The 12,297-nt window shown below is 44.0% G+C and overlaps 1 protein-coding gene across 1 annotated transcript in view; it reads right to left on the bottom strand.

Annotated features, from left to right (window-relative positions):
- LOC109918618 (protein kinase C delta type-like) overlaps positions 1 to 12,297 on the bottom strand; it is a 75,476-nt gene that overhangs the window by 26,574 nt on the left and 36,605 nt on the right. Inside the window, exons 2-6 of the mRNA XM_048606282.1 lie at positions 11,934 to 12,067; positions 5,483 to 5,682; positions 4,559 to 4,619; positions 649 to 808; positions 101 to 132 (exon numbers count right to left, since the gene is read on the bottom strand). Coding sequence (XP_048462239.1) covers positions 101 to 132; positions 649 to 808; positions 4,559 to 4,619; positions 5,483 to 5,682; positions 11,934 to 12,048 — 568 coding nt within the window. The 5' untranslated portion in view covers positions 12,049 to 12,067. The remainder of the gene's footprint in view (positions 1 to 100; positions 133 to 648; positions 809 to 4,558; positions 4,620 to 5,482; positions 5,683 to 11,933; positions 12,068 to 12,297) is intronic.

The raw sequence follows: 12,297 nt of genomic DNA on the forward strand, positions 1-12,297 counted from the left end.
GAGAGAGAGAGAGAGAGAGAGAGAGAGAGAGAGAGAGAGAGAGAGTGTGTACAACAAGATCTGCCTGTTAGTCAATGCTGGGGGTAGGCACAATACTCACGTCGACACTGGTAGCCCTGTTTGTTCAGGCCCCTGTGGAGGAGAGTCAACACTGAGCAAACTGCAGCAACACAAAGACAACATTCACCACAAAACAAATAAAACCCTGGCATGGCCCAGGAGTCAGCAGAGGGCGTGGTGGGTAATAGCCCCTAGGAGGAGGCTGTGCCCAGGAGCCAGTTGGATGGTTTTAATGGCCACATCACAGACACAGAGTCAATAAAAGCAGAGAATCCAAAGGCCACAATTGTGGCACTCACTCTCAATTGAGGCTCAGGCCCAAAAACTGGATCTGTGGAACTAATCACAATCCGGAAACACTACACCACAGGAGAACAGAATGATGGCACATTGAGTGCTAAGGGTGACCACCCATTCCCCTGATCCAGCCAATTCCTGGACTATGTTCCCCTCAGTCACCAAACCCCTTTGTCCCTGTATTCCAATCACTGCCCCCAGCCCTGGGTGATAGGCGTCGCTGACCTCCATCAATCTCATACAGTTGAGCTGAGTTACACAGTCACAAAGGCTCTGTCCCATCATCCTCACCAGACAAAATCCCGACACACTGAGCAGAAGGTGGGCTGTCGGAAGAAGGTGGCAGTGAACTCATGGTTCTTGATGTAGTGGATTTTCGCCTGTTTGATTGCTCCTCGGCGCCGGTTCAGTGTCACTGCCCCATCTTCCTCCCTCACAGACTGGTGACAATCTGTCAACACAAACAACAGTTCAGGCTCTGACTAGATGTGGCTGCTGAGGTGCAGACATATTGGTTTTATTTTACTATAGTCTCCTACATCCTAGAAAATACTGAATAAGAGCTCTCTAGTCAAGAAAGGATAGATATAGAAAACAGGAAACTACAGGTCATTTAGCTTAACAGCTACCAAAGAGAAATGCTAGATTATCATTACAGAGATCATGACTTGGTACTTAAAAATAAACTTAATGCAATCAGGCAGAGGGGAACAGAATAAGAAAAGCAGGGACTTTGCCACAGATGTACATGGGATTGGTGGGTCCATATCAGAGTACAGTCTAGAGAGCTGGTCTCTATTTTACTTTCCTCAGGGTAGGGAAGTCTAAAACTAGAGGGCATAGGTTTAAGGTGAGAGGGGAAAGATTTTAAAGAGACCTAAAGGGCAACTTTTTCACAGAAGGTGGTGCGTATATGGAACGAGCCACCAGAGGAAGAGGAGGAGACTGGTACAGTTACAACATTTAAAAATCATATGTACAGGAAGGGTTTAAGAGGGTCATGGGCCAAATGCTGGCCAGTCGGACTAGTTTAGATTGGGATGGCTGGTCAACATGGATAAATTGGAAGGAAGATTAACTCTATGACTCCATAAATAATGTAACCTCGTTACAAGAAATTCAGAGAATGTTCACTCAGGTGAATCTTGAGATCAAGAGGTTTATTTCATGAGGAAAGGTCAGACAAGTTACGCCATTGGAGTTTAGAAAAATAAAACATGTTGAAACATAAAAGATCCAGAGGGGATTTGAGGTGTGGGGGTGGAATGTTGAAAGTTTGTTTGCCTTGCAAGAGAGCTTAAACCACAGACAATTTAAACATGAAGGAATTAGCCATTAAGGCAGAGGTAATACCTTCTTTACCCCTCCTCATTGGGTTGTTAGCTGTGGAAATCTTTTCCCAGAGAGCAGCAGATGGAGGGTTATCGAACATTTGCAAGGCTCAGTTATACAGCTTCTTGACGGACAGAGGAGTCACAAAGGGAGTTGGAAAATGCATGGAAATGGAGGTTGGTCCATAATCAGGTCGTGAAATTGTCTATTAAATCATAAAATCCAATGGCTCAGTAATGCCATTTACCTTTCCCCAGGGAATAGGGTTGGTGCGGGCCAGGGGGAGGGGATGGTGGTGCTGGGGTTTAAGGGAGGACAGAAAATGGTGCACTGCAGCTTTTCGATTCTTCCAATTAGAAAGACCTTAACGGTGAGCTCAATTGGCTTGTTCCTAATCATTATGGGCGGCATGGTGCTCAGTGGTTAGCACTGATGCCTCACAGGTGCCAAGGACGCAGGTTCGAATTTTAGCCTTGGCGACTGTGTGGAGTTTGCACTTTCTCCCCGTGTCTGTGTGGGTTTCCTCCGGGCGCTCCGGTTTCCTCCCACACAAAGATGTGCAAGTTAGGTGGATTGGCCACGCTAAATTACCGATAGTGTTCAAGGATACGTAGGTTAGGTGGATTAGCCATGGGAAATGCAGGGTTACAGGGATAAGGTGGGGAGGATGATCTTCAGAGGGTCGGTGTGGACTTGGTGGAATGGCCTGTTTCTGCACTTTATGATGATCAGTTAGCCAGCTCTGCCACTTTGAGAAGGTTGTGCATGGCCCCTCTCAAAGCCTCTCCACTGCAATATTAGATTTTCAGAAAAGCCCATTGTCACATTGTCCTGACACACTGATAACTCAACCCAGTGCCCCTGGAGAGAACCATTTAACAAGACAAGGTTGGGCATAAAATTACATAGTTAAAATCAGCAGGGACTTGGGAAGCCGGTCATTCAGGTTTTACAACCTATTATTTTACCACAGCAACAAGGTATGGGGGCCAGTGGGTGTGGCTTATTGCAAGTACGATGATTGGTTTCCCATCTCTGATCAGATCTTTCTTTCATAGATAACAAGGTGTAGACCTGGATGAACACAGCAGGCCAAGCAGCATCAGAGGAGCATCCGAGCTGACGTTTCGGGTCTGGACCCTTCTTCAGAAATTCAAATCTTTCTTTCAGCTCCTTTCTATTCACCTCCCATTATCTGGCACCCTGACATTAACTAGGCTCAGCAATCAGCAAAAAAACCATCACTGGCCCAAATTGCATACATTCCAAAACCTGTGCTGCTAGTGTCAGTGTAATCAGGAACAGCATAAGGTTAGGTACACAGTAAAGCTTCTTCTATACAAAAATAGAAATTGCTGGAACAGCTCAGCAGGTCTGGCAGCATCTGGGAAGAAAAATCAGTGAACATTTCAGGTCTGGTGACTATTCCTCAGAACGGTTCTGAGGAAGAGTAAAGCTGCCTCTACTTTTTTTTTTAAAAAGTAGAAAGTGAATATTGCTTGACTCCTTTAAAATAAAATTTGGAGATCTGCCTTTTTTTTAAACCAGAGTAAAACTTTCTCTACACCATCCCCTTCCAACATCCCCAGGGGAGGTACAGCACAAGGTTAGGTAGAGAGCAAAGCTTTCTCTAAACAAAAACTGAAAGAATTGCGGATGCTGTAAATCAGGAACAAAAACAGAAGTTGCTGGAAAAGCTCAGCAGATCTGGCAGCATCTGTGAAGAAAAAAAATCAGAGTTAACATTTTGGGTCCAGTGACCCTTCCTACCCGACACGGGTCTCTCGACACTATCCCCATCAAACACTCCCAGGGAAAGGTTTCAGCCACTGAAACTTGCAGTTTTACTGTCATCAAACCAATGCATATTGGTGAAACAAGGCGTATTGTCATGGCTAAAAAATTGGTCTTTGTGTTAGCAAAAAGGTGGCTGCAGGCGTGGGCACAAATGGGAAAGTGGATGACTGAGATATAGGTCGGCATTCACATGGTCATGCCAAGAGTAACAATGTTCTAGAAATCAGAGACATTTAGGATTTGAATTTGTGGTAATAGAGCAGTAGGAAAAAACATTTACACTCTCCAGGGGATTGTGTAGATTGGGGGGAAAACAGGAAGAATGCGCAAGGAAATGGAGCAGAAACAGCCATAGAGTCATACAGTTATAGAGCATGGAAACAGACCCTTCGGTCCAACTCGTCCATGCCAACCAGATAGCTTAACTTAATCTAGTCCCATTTGCCAGCATTTAGTCCATATCCCTCTAAACCCTTCCTATTCATATACCCATCCAAATGCCTTTTAAAACATTCTAATTGTACCAGCCTGCACCACTTCCTCTGGCAGCTCGTTCCATACATGCACCGCCCTTAGGTCTCTTTTAAATCTTTCCCCTCTCACCTTAAATCTATGCCCTCTAGTTTTGGGCTCCCCTACCCTGGGGAAAAGACCTTGGATGTTCACCTTAACTTGTAGATTATTCATAGAATCAGTAAAAATATCCCTTTAAACTTTCCTGTATACACCTTGCTGCCTAACAATGGTGTTCATTGACAGGGTATAGTGCAAAGATCAGTGATTCACCCTGCAACACTGTGATTAACATCAGCTGACATTGCCAAGTGTCCACCAGCTTCACAATGTCCCCCCACCCCCGCTCTTTCACATATTCCAAACGCTAACCAGTCTGAGATGAAGAGATTTCTAACTGTCCAGCAGCTATAGCAGGAAAGCAACCTTTTACACACTCCAACTCCAAAACACAATGAACAAAATTCTTCCTCAACCTCTCTTGACAGGACAAGGGCATGGAAAGAAACAAGTAAGGAGGAAACTTTCACACTGAGGAATGATCCCTACAGAATCTCACCTGAATCCTCCAGGAACAGCTGCACTGCCATTAGTACCTTCCCCTGGGGCTGCAAATCCAACTGTGGAATGAGACACAGACAGACATTAGTGAACATTATAAACTGTCTTCACAGTCAGGGCTCAGTGAATTGGCCGTGACTGCACACACTACTTGTTACTACAGGGCCAGCAGTCTCACACACTCCCTCCTGGTCACGTTTTAAAATACTGTTCAGACTCAGAACAGAGATGATGCAGGGTGATGCCACACTCCAAGGGTCAGTGCTAAGGAAGGGTACCAACCTCAGAGGGTCAGGCTTTCAGGTGATACATTAAATCAAGACTTGAGCTCACTGTGAACTTGGAGACAACAAGATATTTTTGCAGGATTCCTTGGTGTCAGGGCAGGGCAACTGATCATTGATCTGCTTAGACAAAGGGACGTTGCTGTGTACAATTCACTGTCACATCTGCCTTTAAAACAATCACAGCCAAAACTAAAACTAAAAATAAATTCATAATACTTTAAATCTGTTCTCATGTATGAAAACTTTGATAAGGAAATAGGGTTAAATGCAGAGTAACTTTTCCTCTGCTCTTTTATATCTAAAGCTGAAGTTCCCTTGACATTGTGCCCATCAAACAGTCCCAGGACAAAGGACGTTTTGCTCATCCAGCTGCAAGGGTTAGCAAGAGACTACAATACGTGGGTTTAGAACATGCTGTTTCTGCCAATTCACCCTGTCACAGCATTTGTTCCTTGTTTCCGCTTAAACGTTGGTGTTGCAGTAGACACGAGATGGACAGTAAGGCTGGTCTCTGCCTGCTAACTGATTTTCCTGAGCTGATTTAGTGAAGTGGAGATTGAATATCCTCTTCCTTATTGATGCTACTGTCTGGTCCGTATACTTTCCGTGCACTAAGCTCATTAACCCTCACTTACCCAGAACTCTGCCTTGCCACTGCCTTTCTTACAACGTTCAGCAAGGACTGAAACCCCGACAGTGACCTCAGACAGAGGTTCCTCTGCACTCTTCATCAGCACAATCTGGATCACACGTCCCTCGTAAATGTGAGCATCAAAGGAAGATTGCCAGTCTGGATACATAGTCGGCTTCTTCTGAACCAGAGTCTTCCCGCGTTCTGCTCAAAGGCAAGGAACAGCTGAACAGAGAGAGACAACCAGCACAGAACAGGAACAAGTGGCCACACAACTAGGAATCAAACTCATGGTCCACCTTGGCCTAATGCAGAATTAAAACATTACGTTCTGATAGAGAACTCCCGTTCCACTTTTAAAATACTGGAACAGTTGTTAGTTCTCACTCCCCTCTGTAGTCACAGCACAGCTTAACAGCCTGGAGGCAGAAAGGAAATGGGTGACTGCCAGGCAATCCAAGCATCTGGAGTCTCACTCACAAACCAGTTTGCCATTTTGGACTCTGAGGGCACTGGTTCCTCAAGGGAGTGGAGTCAGAGCCATGTTTCAGGCAGTGAGAGTGGCTGACAGGAAGAAACCAGGAGTGATATTGATAGGGAATTTGTTATGAGGGGAATAGATGGGTATATCTCTGCGCATCAATGTAACTCCAGGATGATGTGTTGTTGACCCTGGCACCAGGGATGCAATGTTACAGAGCGGCTCCAGGACATTCCTCTGGGAATGGTGAGCAACCAGAGGGTGGGGTCAATGTTGATATCAATGACAACAACAACAAAAACAAAGTTGCTGGAAAAGCTCAGCAGGTCTGGCAGCATCTATGAAGGGAAAAAACAGAGTTAACGTTTCGAGTCCGGTGACCCTTCCTCAGAACTGAGGAAGTTCTCTTCGGCCCATCAGGTCTGAACTGCCAAAAATATGCCAGCAATTACACTAGTCCCACTTTCCAGCCCTTAGCCTATAAGGCTTGAATGTTTGACATTTCAAGTGCTCATCCAAGTACTTTCTAAAATGTTTGAAGATTCCCACCTCAACTCCCCTCCCAAGCAGTGCATTGCAGACCCCCACCACCCTCTGGGTGAAAGTGTTTTTCCTCAAATCCCCTCTAAACCTCCTGCCCTTCACTTTAAAATAATACCCCCTTGTTTCTGCCCCTTCAAATGAGGGAACAACGGTTTTATACCCATATCCCTCAATTTTAAATGCCTCTATCAAGTCCCTCCTCCACTTTCTCTCCTCCATAAAGGACAACCCAAGCGTACCCAGCCTCTCTTCATTGCTGAAATGCTATGTACCAGGCAACATCCTGGTGAATATACTCTGCATCTGTTCCAGTGCAATCACATCCGGAGAAGAGAACTGTACACTGTGCTCCAGCTGTGGCCACACCAAAGTCCTGTACAGCTCCAACATCACCTCACTGCTCCTATAATCTGTGTAATAACTGATAAAAGCAAGTATCCCATAAGCCTTCTGAACCATCCTATTAACCTGCCCTGCCATCTTCAGGGATCTGTCGACAGGCTCCCCAAGATCCCTCTGTTCCTCTGAGCTTCCTTGTGTCCAGCCATTTAAGTACCCCCTTGTCTCATACTTATCAGGGTTAAATTCCATCAAACACTGACCTGCCCAATACATTATCTCCTCCTGTAACCTAACACCTTCTTCTTCACCAAGAACCATCTGGCCAATCTTACTTATCATCTCCTACCATCACAACAAGGGCTTCAGCTATAGGGAGAGGCTGAATAGGCTGGGGTTATTTGCCGTGGAGCAGAGGGGTGATCTTAGAGATTTATGAAAATCATGAAGGCAAAGGATAGGGTGAATAGCAGAGGTCTTTTCCCCACGGTAGGAGACTCCAAAACTAGAGGGCATAGGTTTAAGGTGAGAGGGGAAAGATATAGAAGGGATCTAAGGGGCAGCTTTTTCACGTAGAGGGTGGTGTGTGTATGGAACGAGCTGCCAGAGGAAGTGATGGAGGCTGGTACAATTACAACATTTAAAAGGCATCTGGATGGGTATATGAATAGGATGGGTTTAGAGGGATATGAGCTAAATGATTGCAAACGGGACTAGATTAATTTAGGATATCTGGTCAGCATGGACCGGTTGGACCGAAGGGTCTATTTCCATGCTGTCTAACACTCCGACACCCCCGGACACATTCTCAGCTCCATTGTTTACGAATATTACAAACATTGACGGACGCAGCACTGATCCCTGTGGTACCCTGGGCCTGCTGCTCCAATGTTTCACCCTAAAGGGAACACATTGGGCCCATACTCTTCCGCAGTGACATTCCGTTTTGAACACCTCCCATCGTTCTGCTGCAGATTTACCATCAAGTAGATGCTCCCAGTCTAATTCCCAGTTTACTAATTTTAATACAATCTGTTTTACCCCAATTCAAAGCCTTTTTTGGCAGACCCTCCTTTTCCTTGTACATTTCAAATTTGTTATGGAAAATGTTGTGGATGCCATCCCTAAAATGCTGTCCCACTGTCAGTTCGCACACCTGTCTGGCTTCATTCCCCAGAATTAGGTCCAGCACTGCACTGTTCCTTGTCAGACAGACAAATCTACACATTATGTATATTTTTTGTCAGAGGGGCTTTTTAATGCAATTTCCTCCCCCTCCCCTACACTAAATCTATTACATAATATTATCCCAATTAAAGCACAGCAGATCGGACAGCATTAGAGGAGCAGGAAAGTCAATGTTTCAGATTGAAGCCCTTCTTCAGAGCGGAAGAAAGTTCCAACCCGAAATGCTGGTTTTATTGCTCCTCGGATGCTGTCTGTCCTGCTGTGCTTTTCCAGTTCCACATTATTGGACTCTAGCTTCCAGCATCTGCAGTCCTTTCTGTCTCCATTATCCCAATTAACATTAGGGTGGTTGAAATCCTCTTATGTAATTACCTTATTACTACTTTTACATGCCTTATTGAATTGACTGCATATCTGCTCAATTGCCTGGTTGTTTGGGGCTTGTATTATACTCCCAGTGTGACTGCCAATTTTTATTCCTAAATTCTACCCACAAAGCTTCCCTTTGATGACCGCTCCAAGGTATCATTCCTCCTAACTGCAGTAACTGACTCCCTGACTAATAATGCAACACCACCCCTGCTTTTACACTTTCGGTGTTTCAGATTTCCAGCCTCTGCAGTACTTTGCTTTTATTGGAGTCAGAATTTGGGACCCTTCCTTTTCCTGATATACATTAGTGATTCAGATTTTGATGTGCAGGGGGCAATTTCAAAGTTTGCAGATGACACAAAGCTTGGAAGAATTGTAAATTGTGAGGAGGACAATATGGAACTCCAGAAGGACATTGACAAGTTGGTGGAATGAGGGGATAAGGGACAGGTGAGGTTTAATACAGAGAAGTGTGAGGTGATGCGCTTTAGCCAGAAGAACATTAGAAGACAATATAAAATTGGGGATACCATTCTAAAGGGGGTTCAGAAGGAGAGGGATCTGGGTGTATTTTTGTGCACAGATCATTGAAGGTGGCAGGACAGGTAGAGAGGGCAGTTAATAAAACAGAGTATAAAAGCAAGGAGGAGATGCTGAACTTGTACACGACCCTTATTAGACCTCAGCTGGAATACTTAAGTGTGAACACATTGGTCAGGATGCGAAAGCGATTTACAAGAATGGTTCATGGGATGAGGAACTTCAACGATGAGGATAGATTGAAGAAGTTGGCATTGTTTGCCTTGGAGAGAAGGTGACTGAGAGGAGATCTGATAGAAGTTTTCAAAATCATGAGTAGGCTGGACAGAGTAGATAAGGAGAAACCGTTTCTGCACAAGAAAGGAACAACGATGAGAGGACATTAAATCGAAAGTGATGTGAGGAAACACTTCACACAGCGAAAAGTTAGAGCATGGAATGAGCTGCCTGGAAGTATGGTGGAAGCAGATTGAATTGAGGTGTTCAGGAGAGTATTGGATGATTATTTGGATAAAAATAATGTACAAGGGTTTGGGGAATAAAGGAAGACTTTGACACTAGGTCATAATGCTTATTTGATGAGCCAAATGGTCTCATTAGACTTGTGTGATTTTGTTTGCACGGTCAGTCAGTATCTGGCCACATCTTATCATACTGAATCCATAAAGTTATATTTCAGGACAATCTCAACTGAAAAGTGGTTTTGCTATTTGACTTCTTATAAATGAAGTCAACAGCTTTATGATGCTGTAAGCTCTATGCTATTTTCATTGAAAATCAAGTGACTTTGAAAGCTTTGCTTCGCTGCTTCTCCAACAAGAAATAGGGTTTATTGCCTTAATTACTGGAAAAACCAGGTATTGAGGGGATTAGGGGTCCTTCTGTTAATGCTTGCATACCAACCCTTTACAATATTAGAGTTCTGTTCTACAGACCAAGAGTCAGAGAGTAAAGCAGAATACCCAGAGACTGCAAGACTCTCCTGAAATCTTGATCTCAGAAGAAGCCCTTGGGAACCTGAGATTTTTCTAATACCAATACTTCCTGTCTACCTAGTAGAGGCTGAGAAGTTGGGCTGTGACCATGTTCTGAAGAAACAAACGCAGTCAGAACTAGACACTCATCTCAATATATACCATTAAATCTTCAGCTTCATCAACAGGAAAAGACAGTGTGAGAAGTCATCACATCCTATCCTTGGCCTAAAAGGAGTCATGTTTTCCCTTTTATTAAAGAGCAAAAAAAATCACTTATGCAGAAATTTGAGTTTTTGCATTTTAAGTTTATGTCTAGTTGTGGGATTAAGGGGTTACAGTTTTAATTCCAGATTATGTTTTAAATGTTAACCAATATTTGCTACTTGCTTTAAGAATAAGCTTCATTTACAATAATCAGATTATTTTGGGTTCATTAGAAGAAGCCTGAGGGACATCTCTTTTGTACTTCAGTCCAGAACAAGAGAAAAGCAACTGGCCGCATTAGCGATTGAATCAACACATTTACTAAATGGGCAGCTGGTGGAGCAGTGGGAATTCTTCATCAGCACATTTCTCCGGGCACAGTCATATCATTACAAACAAACTCGTTAAATGCAGAAGTAGGCCATTCATCTCCTTGAGCCTTTTCTATCAGTCATAAGATCAGTTTGTATTTAAACATCCACCTTCCTATTTAACCCCATTGCCCTCTGATTTCTTTGCCAAAAAGGATTTACTCACACCTTAAAAAAATATTCAACGTGCCCACTTCCAAAGACAGTTTCAAAGCAACACAACTCTACAAGAAAATACACTTGCATCTGTCTTGAAAGGGGATCGCTTAATTTTTAAATAGTGCCCGGTCATTTTTTTTCTGCCCAAAAATAGTTTTTTCCAATTTATTTTTTTTTAATCTATTGTGTTTATTCAGCCACCGTGATCTTGTGATATTTCTGACAGTAACTGGCCTCCCCTGCCTACTTCCTGTCTTCACACTGTAATTACTAATCTCACTTGACCGAGTGACTTGAGTTTGAGGTCAGTGACTTCCCTTCAAACCCACAAACAATTTGAGGAGCTCAGGACCATAGCTACTTCTCAGTTCACTTCCAATGATACAACTTAAATCAGAGAAAACAGGGGTAGTAGGCCATCCAGCCCCTTTAAGCCTGCTCCACCATTCATTATGATCGAACCTTAGGGTTAGATTCCCCGGTCATCAGTAACATCATTTCTGTGTTTACCTTGTCTATACTCTGGTAAAATTTTATAGGTTATGAGAATCCCTCATTCTTCTAAAAACTTTATAATCCAAACTACTGCAGTATCTCTTCATATACCAGTTCTGCCATCCCAGGAATCAATTTAATGAATCTGCACTGCACCTCCCTCCACAACCAGAACATCCTTCTTCAGGGGAGGAAGCAAAATCTGTACACAATACTCCAGGTGTGGTCTCACCAAGGCCCTGTATAATTGCAGCAAGACATCCCTGCTCCTGTACTCAAATCCTCTCACTATGAAGGCCAAAGTATATTTTAACTTCTTCACCACCTGCTGCACCCGCTTGTTTCGCTGAATGATGTACAAGAACACCCAGATCTCATGCAATCTCCCTTTCCTAATCTATTGCCATTCAGATAATAATCTGCTTTCCGCCCTCACTAGACCTGTCCAAATCACACTGAAGCATCTCTGCTTCCTGCTCACAGATCACCCAGTCTTGTGTCATCTGCGAATGTGGAGATATTACATTTAGATTCCTCATCTAAATCATTAATAATCCACGCGAACTTGCTCCTTTCCAGGAAGCATCTTGACCCATACTATCATCAGGTCAGAATACCCACATCTAGTTCTCACAGGCCCCCCACCCGATACTGCAGTGAATGGGCAAGAATGGGTGGGCATTACCCTGGCACTTCCAGAAGGGGCAGGGACTCCCTGCCAAACTCCCCGGATTGTACAGATAGAGGGATCCCTTCCCTTGAAGCTCAGAGCTGCACTTTTCATACCTGTTGTCAAGGCTTCCTTCACCTTTACAGCAACGAATGGTGGTAGAGGGTCAGCTGAATTCACCAAGGATCCCACCTCGTAGGAATTAAACGAGAGGCGAAGAAATGGTGCCATGACTCAAACAGAGGAGGATCTGGGCAGCAAGAAGAAACAAAATTCAAACCATGCAAACCCAAAAATGTTCTTAAAAATCAAAGCTTTAATTACAATCAATCCCTACAGACGATTCAGGAGGTTATACTGAAGGCAGAATTTGTAGACTTACAAACACTGGCATTCCTGTTGCAACGCAGTCAAGGGTTAGATTTAGAAACAACCACCAGCACCGCACCCCAGTGTTGTACGGCGACAGACCCGTCCCCA

Source organism: Rhincodon typus, chromosome 16 (assembly GCF_021869965.1).
Source record: "Rhincodon typus isolate 14 chromosome 16, sRhiTyp1.1, whole genome shotgun sequence".
In the NCBI taxonomy this organism is placed as follows: Eukaryota; Metazoa; Chordata; class Chondrichthyes; order Orectolobiformes; family Rhincodontidae; genus Rhincodon; species Rhincodon typus.